The sequence below is a fragment of the Tarenaya hassleriana genome, unplaced genomic scaffold, assembly GCF_000463585.1.
Source record: "Tarenaya hassleriana unplaced genomic scaffold, ASM46358v1 Cleome13, whole genome shotgun sequence".
Classification (NCBI taxonomy): domain Eukaryota; kingdom Viridiplantae; phylum Streptophyta; class Magnoliopsida; order Brassicales; family Cleomaceae; genus Tarenaya; species Tarenaya hassleriana.
This window is the reverse complement of record NW_010963495.1, coordinates 680400-688792: the sequence shown is the minus strand read 5'-3', so window position 1 is coordinate 688792 and position 8393 is coordinate 680400. Positions and strand designations below refer to the sequence as shown.

The window sequence follows — 8393 nt, the reverse complement described above, 5'->3', positions numbered from 1 at the left end:
TATATATATATATATTTGTATATATATGTGAATTTATATGCATATATTAATTTAAATACATGTAGATGAATATTTGGATGTTTAATAATATTTTTGAATGATGAGTCAGCAGTTTTTTTGCTGAGTCAGTAGTTTTTTTTGCTGAGTCAGCAGTTTTTTGCTAAGTTAGCAGTTGCGTTTGTTTGATTTGGAAAAAATTTAAAAGTTTGGGTATTTATATGAAAGTTTAGAAAAGTTCAGGTATTTATATGATAATTTTATAGTTCGGGTATTTATTTAGAATTTTTGTAAAAGTTTGGGTATTTTTATGTGATTAACCCTTTAAATTAGGGTATATAAGAACTCTTTAATATTACATTTAATTTAAGGATTAAATATTAATTTGGCAACTGTAAAAAAATAAAATTCAATTGTGGAAAGGAGAATGCACTGATATAGTAGCAAATATTTTTTATTATAATAATTAATTTTAATATATGGGAATCTTTAAAAGAATGCACTGATATAGTAGCGGTGGAACATAACAAAAGATTACGGTCGCCCAACATTACTCTTTAAGAGAATCCTATTCGAGTTTGAAAAAGGAATCCAAAAACCCATTTCTGAAAAAGGAGAATAATTTAAAATGACTAAAAAAGCCCATTAATTAATTATTTTTCTAATTAATTTTTAACCATTGTTTTTGTCAAAAATCTGTGGGTATTAAAAAAAGGAAATATTTTTCGAATCTAGATTTTAACCATAACAAATTGGTAGCTATTCCTATTGTAGTCATTTTCAGAAATAGTTATATTTTGTGAGAAGTTAGCCAAAATCCATAGGACCCATCATATATTCCCAAAAATCTTGCAAGATTAACAGAAACTAATCACGATTACCGTGTTAATTAACAATACGGGAGACAAACAGATCATTTGCACAATTGCAATGCAAGCAACCCCAACACATGATAACCCACCAAATACTTTTTTCGAACTTTTTTTTTATCATTATCTTGTGACTCTCTTTGCCTTCTCATGCAAGGGGCTATCTATTTTGGTTCAAAAACATTATAGTAAAAATAATTCGTTCCATTGTATAATTGTGTATATTCTTAACATTATCACTTTCGTTTATTCTTAAAATAAATTATAATGTGATAAAAAAATTATCTGAACTTATTTTGTCAAACAAAATTTCTAAATGTGTGAAAAAAAATTAATTGATTTATCATAAATAGAAAATTCATCACTGTGTAAATAGTTGCATGCTTTTATTTTATGATAGTTATTGACAGTCGTTACAGTGTGACGAAATCACCACAATGGAAATGTATTACATGTAAAAAGATAACAAAAATAATATAGATTTCTCCTTCGATTCAAATATAGAATTAAGGTTAAAGAAAAAATATATAATTTATTTATATTTTATCGACTCTTACCAAATTACTGCGAAAAAAATATATATTATCTTAGAGTGTGGATAAAGTCGTCTCAAATATGTTCGTTATTTTTTTATTATAAAAATATTTTAAAAAAATTAAAATATTTACATATAATTTTATTGTGAATTATATGTATAAAATATTTAAAATGTAAGATTTGTGATATATGTAAAATAAAAAGTGTAAATAAATAATAAGATATAAAAATGATTTGTATAATAAATCTGGGATTGAAAATTGAAATAAACAAGAAATAATTATCAATTATATTAAGAAACAAATTTAATATTATAAAGGTAAAAAATAACTAAATATAATTATTAATGATAATAATGATCAAATATAATTTTAATTACTTATTAAATATTGTATTAATATATAATTATATTTAAAAAATGTGGGTCCGTACTATGACTCCATATGAACTATGACTCCATATGCAAATGTTCTTTTTACTCCGAGTGTGGAAATGATTTTAAAACAAAATACATGGGTAACTATCTTATTTACCGTGATTAGTGGTGACATTATAACCTTTCGTTAAACCTAAGGCAGCAGAGGTAATCTCGTAAATTTCACAAACGTTAGGGGTAGTTTCACAACCCCATGACCTTTAAATATCCTCCGCTCCTCTCATTTGGCTATGCTCACCGGAAATGCGAAACTGACGATTTCAAAGCGGAGTGATCTTCTGTTCTAATCTCCATTTTTTCTTTTATATTTCTCGGGAGGCAATGTCTCCGGCGATGGGGAAATGCGAAAAAAACCGAATTTCTGTTCGGATCCGTCAAATATTTAAGCAGTGGCGGAGGAAGGAGCACGCTGATTCCGCCTATCCTGCATTCTCCTCCGCCATGGCGCCACCATCGGATGTTCCGCCGGGACACGTGGCGGTCTGCGTCGGAATGAGCCGCCGGAGATTTGTGGTCCGATTGACGCATCTGAGCCATCCGATCTTCCGGCGGCTTCTCATGGAGGCGGAGGAGGAGTACGGGTTCGCTCAGGTGGGCCCGCTCGCAATCCCATGTGATGAGTGTCTGTTCGAGGAGATTCTGCGATTTGTGACTCGTCCCAAGTCCGCCTGTCTAGGTGAGCGGACGACGCTGGAGGATCTCCGGAGATGCTCCCATGTCGGGTTGGCGAAGAGGGTCGAGTACTTCGGCGAATCTCAGCCGTTGCTTCCTGGCATTGCGGACAAATCCGTGTTCTGAGGCTGACTCGGAGAAGCCGACTCAGTCACCGACCAACAAAAAGCTTCGATTAGTGGAGATATTTGGTGTGATTAGAGGGTTTTTAGCTAATTATGATTAAAGCTTGACTGAGAGGAGATGGCGATTAGGATTGTATTTTTTTTTAAATGCCGAGTCATCCCGAGTTGAGTCGGAGGTTTTGTTTTGGAAAGCCTCTGTTTATGATTCTTATTTCTTACATTGTAAATTCAATTTTTCTTGGTTAACTAAATGGAATAAATTCGAATATACCCTTTCTTTCTTGTATTTAATTATTTTGTTATTTTTTTTCCCTAGAAAGGAATCTTATATTCACTAGGGAAACTCCCAAAAAAATCATCCAATTATGAGATAACTATCACATTTATCACGAACTTTTAAAATTTTCAAATTCATACTGGATTTGAAATTTTTTTCTAAAAAATCATTCGAAATTTAAATTTTACCAAAATCTTCATCGGAACACAATTAATTTTGCCACGTATGCAGAAAATGCCTACGTGGCGCCTACGTGGCATGTATGTTGTCGCCACGTAGGATACACGTGGCATTAATAATAATAAAAATTAAAAAATTAGAAAAAATGTAAAAAAATATAAAAAATGTGAAAAAATTACAAAAAAATGTAAAAATTGTAAAAACAATTTCCAAAAATGTAAAAATTATAAAAATTGTAAAACAAAAATTGCAAAAAATTGTAAAAATTGTAAAATTGCAAAACATTTTCAAAAAATGTAAAAAAATTGTAAAAATTGTAAAAAGTATAAAATTGTAAAGTTCGTGATGAATTTGATAGTTATCTCGTAATTAGATGATTTGTTTTTGGAAATTTTCCTTTTTTAAAAAACAAATTAAAAATTTATAATTTCTTACCATTTGTTTTACAATTTTTTACATTTTTGAAAATTGTTTACATTATTTTACAATTTTACATTTTTTTTACAATTTTACATTTTTTTACAATTTTTATAATTTTTACATTTTTTGAAAAAATTTTACAATTTTATATTTTTTACAATTTTTACATTTTTTTGTAATTTTTTCACATTTTTTATAATTTTTTTTACATTTTTTCCAATTTTGTTTTAATTTTTTATTATTAATGCCACGTGTATCCTACGTGGCGAACACATACATGCAACGTATGCGCCATGTAGGCGCTTTCTGCATATGTGGCAAAATTAATTGTGTTCCGATGAGGATTTTGGTAAAATTTAAATTTCGAATGATTTTTTAGAAAAAAATTTCAAATCTAGTATGAATTTGGAAATTTTAAAAGTTCGTGATGAATGTGATAGTTATTTTATAATTGGGTGATTTTTTTGGGAATTTCCCTATTCAGCAAGTAATTTGCGGATTCGATTCCGCCCAACCACTAATTAGTCCAACGACTAGTTAATTTTATTTTTTTATTCTGATTTTTTTCCCTGGTTATATATGACTGATATATGTATATTGTATAGTACAATCTTTGGGCCACATTGTACCATGTTTGAGTCCAAAGCTAGTTGGACATTTTATTCCACGATACGTTTTTATAATGTTCAAATGGAATCTAATTCCAATTTTTGTCTTAACCCATCCATAAAAGAATTTGAGTTAACATAACATGAAATATGTACATAAAACAAACATTTTATGTAAACATATCGATTACATTATTGATGTTTTTTTTTTATAAAAGTTTGGTAGTTCTCCAATTTTTTTTATTTAACCTTGACACCTCATCTCATCATCGTGTGGCCCTTACACTAAGGTTTTAATGATGGTGTCTCATTAAACCTTTTTTTTTTTGTTGAAAATGTCTCATTAACTTGTTCTAGCATTAGCTAATATTTAGCATTTTCTTTTTGTTTAATTTGGTTTTTTTCCTTGGTTTGAACAGTTTTTTTTTTATGTTTTATTTTCAGAACAATATGTTTGTTCTATTTTATATCGTATTTTTGTACTAGACTTCTTTGTATTTACATTTTTATTTAAAATTCGTTTTTATTAAAAATGTTTATTTTAAATAAAATTTTGTTTTCGATCGATTTTTCATTTATTTTATATGTTTTTGGAATTTGATTAACTTAGTTTGAAATTGTTATATATCTAATTGATTTCTATTTTGGGTGTATTATGTACTATTGATCGAGTTAGTTTATAATTATAGATGGTATAATTCTAAAAAATCTTGAATATCTATAGTGATATGAATTCAATTCAATAAATTATAAGAACCATATTACAATCTATATTTATTGTATTAACTATTTTGATTTATATGTCTTCATGATATTATAGAAATATTGTTAAAAATAACGCTGATATGTATAAACTTATTTAATGATTAATTAAACATCACATCAATAGTTAGTTTATTTCTCTCGGGGCGAAAAGCATGATTTGTTTTTCAAATTTACATCAAATTGATGAAACTTTAAAATATATTATTTACTAACCACTTTCGTACCACAGGGCACAGGAGACATGCGAATCCACTGCGTGAGTGAATATCCATCAAAGCACTTTCTCTTTCCACGAAAAGCAAAATTATATATATTATCAGGAATTACGACTATATAGATGTATGTGTGTGTGTGTGTGTGTTAATCTTAATTAACAGTTAATTAATTACATCCACAGGAACTAATGATCAACAAGTTGAAATCCGACGTTAGCAATCATCGTTAATAGGGTGCGGTGGGTCCATTATTAAATCTGTATATTCGTCATTTATTCGCTAGCTGAATATGCTTTGCTTTGTCAAAAGTGCTCACGAGGCCCATAGTGCCTATATAACAGATAATGCAGAGTATTGACTTTTGTTTTTGTTTTTTTATTGAAAATCACGATAGCAAAAAATAAATCTCGGATAATTTGATTGTGAATGTATATTAGCATATTATCTGTTTTTTTATATAAAAAAAATTTGTCTGTAATATTCCACGGGATATAAAGCAATTAAATGGAAACTCCAAAATTTCAGAGAAATTTAAAATCGTTAATGGATATAACTCCAGCTACCGTTGCATTATATTTTAGTTGAATATCAGACTCAATGACGACATTGATTGAAAAATCTTAGACCCTTCACGCTGGTGTGTTGATAGATTCTCCACTATCATTATTCATTATTAACGATGTTTATTAACGCTGGTGTGTGTGTGTGTATATATATATATATATATATATGAAACTTTGGGATTGAAGTCAATTACTCGAATACTCGAAATGATTGATTATATTTTATTTATTTGTTTACCTTATCACGATTTCGTTACGAAGAGCAACAAATTCATATCAGATTTTAATGATCTCTCAAATAAACCCATTCACGGAAAAGATAATCCTAATAGTACAAAACAGTAAATTGGATGTGATTTTCTATGCATTGAGATTATAATAAGTCTAGTCCAAAAATACGTAGTAAATGGACGAATATATATATTTTGGCTGTAGAAAAATGAATATAATAATAATAATAATAATAATAATAACACGTAGCTTTAGTTGGTTGTACGTACGGAACGGGAAAGGCCGTAGAAGACGGAATTTGGTTTGTGGACGTCACGCAAGCATGAGACGTGAAATATAAACAGAATGTGTCTCTAAGAATGATTAAGGGGCCAAGAAGAATTGATTAACAGCTCACTGTTTTTTGTAAAGCAGCTGTCCTTTCTTTTTTCCACTATATACACACTTTTATGCATAGGAAACTATAATACTTGCTTTTTGTTGGGATATTGTTACATATTATATATTATGTTACATATGTCTATTATAAAGAGTATTTAACTTTTTAAAAGTCATTAGTATAGTACATTTTTTTAGGTGAATTTTTTTTATAAGATGCATTTTTTGAAAATTTGTACTTGAAATTTTTTGTAAAATTTAAATAGTATATATTTTTATATATAAAAACATATTTACCTAACCTTTTTGCAAGTATAGTTTATAAATAGTTTTTTTTAAACTGTTTTCACTAACAATCCTCATATAAAATGAACAATTGGAAATCTTTTAGATAATCAAAATGGCGATAGAAAAAAGAAAGTCATCCACGTCTATGATGCGGAAAACGAAAAAGTCCAAGAAGGGTTTGATAGTTTTGTCAGAAAAAAGCATATGCAGAAGTTCACATGCCAATGCTTCTCAACCCTAATTTTAATTTTTTTTTTCGCATTCATATTTCACACTAGTTCAATCCATCAAAATACGTGTCACATATTATATATTGGCCTACATATGATATAGTGATTACTAGTATAATCAGAAATTCGCATTTCACCCTCATGTTTAATGGAGCGTCTAGTTAGTGCACGCTTAAATTCTATAACTTTGAGACATTTTATTTTTAAATAAGAAACTTTACATATTGCTCCGTACATGGTCAAGTACCCCACATTCTCTGACAAAGCCATGTTGAGGCATGCACTTTGTCCAAAGCTTACACACACCGCCGATTTGATTGGACGTACATGAAATCTTATAGCTGAAATTCGTTACAAAGGAACGTGTATGTTTTTTTTTCTCATTGCTATTTTCATGTGATGTAAACGTATCATTCGCATTTTTAGACACAAGAATCATCGGGGTTCAGACCAGTAGCAAGACAAGACAGGATCACAAGGCATGTTTAATTGTTTTTTCCTTGGCATTAATAATAACATCTCTCTCACGGAATCAAATAAAAACAAAAGCAACGTTCCGTGAGGAAAACATGAGAAGATTTTGTACAAGATCTAAATAAACCCCCACGATCTATTCTCTGGGTTTCTTGTTAGAAGGGTCACGTTATATGACCCCTAAAAACCCTAGATAGATGGACTCAAGAATAAGAAAAAGAAAAAAAAAACGGATCACCCTAAGATTTGGATACTCTCGCCGTTAAAAAAACAAAGAGTTAAACTTAGAGAGAGAGAGAAGATGTTAGAAAAAAAGAGAAGCTTGTGAAAAACTTCGTCTTTAGCCACCTTCTTCTTCTTCATCATCTAGTTCATTTGATCATGGAGGTTAGGGCTTGAAAGACGACTTCCTCGCAAGGAATGGTGAGACCCATGTCGTGATCGAAGCCAAACTCTTCCTCGGCTCGCCGGAGAAGGCATTGGAACTCGGGGTGAGTCAAGAACGAGATCGGGACAATGTATCTGCTTCTGTTCTGCCCCACGTAGACAGGGAAGTGTCCTTTCGGTACGTCGAGTGGGAGGCCGTCTTCGTCGTAGCCTTGCTTCTTTCCCAAGCTCGAACATCTCTTCATAATCTGCTTCAGCATTGCTGTCTGCGTTAGTCTTGCTGGTTTCTTGATGCCCATTTCTTTAGTCTTGGAGAGATTTGTGGTGGGGGAGAGAGAGAAAGAGAGAGAGAGAGAGGGGATGGACAATGAGATGGATTGGAGATGGGTGGATATTGAGGGCTGTGAGGAGTATATATTTATAAATAGAGATTTGTACGAGAGAGAGAGAGAGGGAGAGAGAGAGAGAGAGAGGGCATGTGCATATGTGTGAAGGACAAGGTGGGAGCCAATATGCCCAAAGCCAGTTGAGGTAATAACTTCGTTGTTGGTCCTCTCAGTGACAATATGGTCCCTTTGATCTCATGGTCCTCCCCAAGATACACCCTTAAATCATATACTGTTTTTATTTCTCCGTATACAAGCGTATGTGTATATTACAATTTATATTTGAACATACTAATATAATTAGTGGAACAACATGAAAAGTTTAAATTTCATTAATCAGAAGATTAGTATATAT

At 30.6% G+C, this 8393-nt stretch overlaps 2 protein-coding genes across 2 annotated transcripts; one reads left to right on the top strand and one right to left on the bottom strand.

Annotated features, from left to right (window-relative positions):
- Positions 1-2056: 2056 nt before the first annotated feature.
- LOC104807287 (auxin-responsive protein SAUR36-like) lies at positions 2057-2922 on the top strand. Its single transcript, XM_010532498.2, has one exon. The coding sequence runs from the start codon at positions 2161-2163 to the stop codon at positions 2635-2637; it is 477 nt and encodes a 158-aa protein (XP_010530800.1). The 5' UTR covers positions 2057-2160; the 3' UTR covers positions 2638-2922.
- A 4346-nt stretch (positions 2923-7268) lies between these two features.
- Positions 7269-8028, bottom strand: LOC104807286 (auxin-induced protein 15A). The gene has a single exon (XM_010532497.2). The coding sequence runs from the start codon at positions 7949-7951 to the stop codon at positions 7637-7639; it is 315 nt and encodes a 104-aa protein (XP_010530799.1). The 5' UTR covers positions 7952-8028; the 3' UTR covers positions 7269-7636.
- Positions 8029-8393: the final 365 nt, after the last annotated feature.

Bases quoted from the DNA above. Each gene is read 5' to 3' on its own strand.
- LOC104807287 (XM_010532498.2), top strand. From the start codon at position 2,161: ATGTCTCCGGCGATGGGGAAATGCGAAAAAAACCGAATTTCTGTTCGG.
- LOC104807286 (XM_010532497.2), bottom strand. From the start codon at position 7,951: ATGGGCATCAAGAAACCAGCAAGACTAACGCAGACAGCAATGCTGAAG.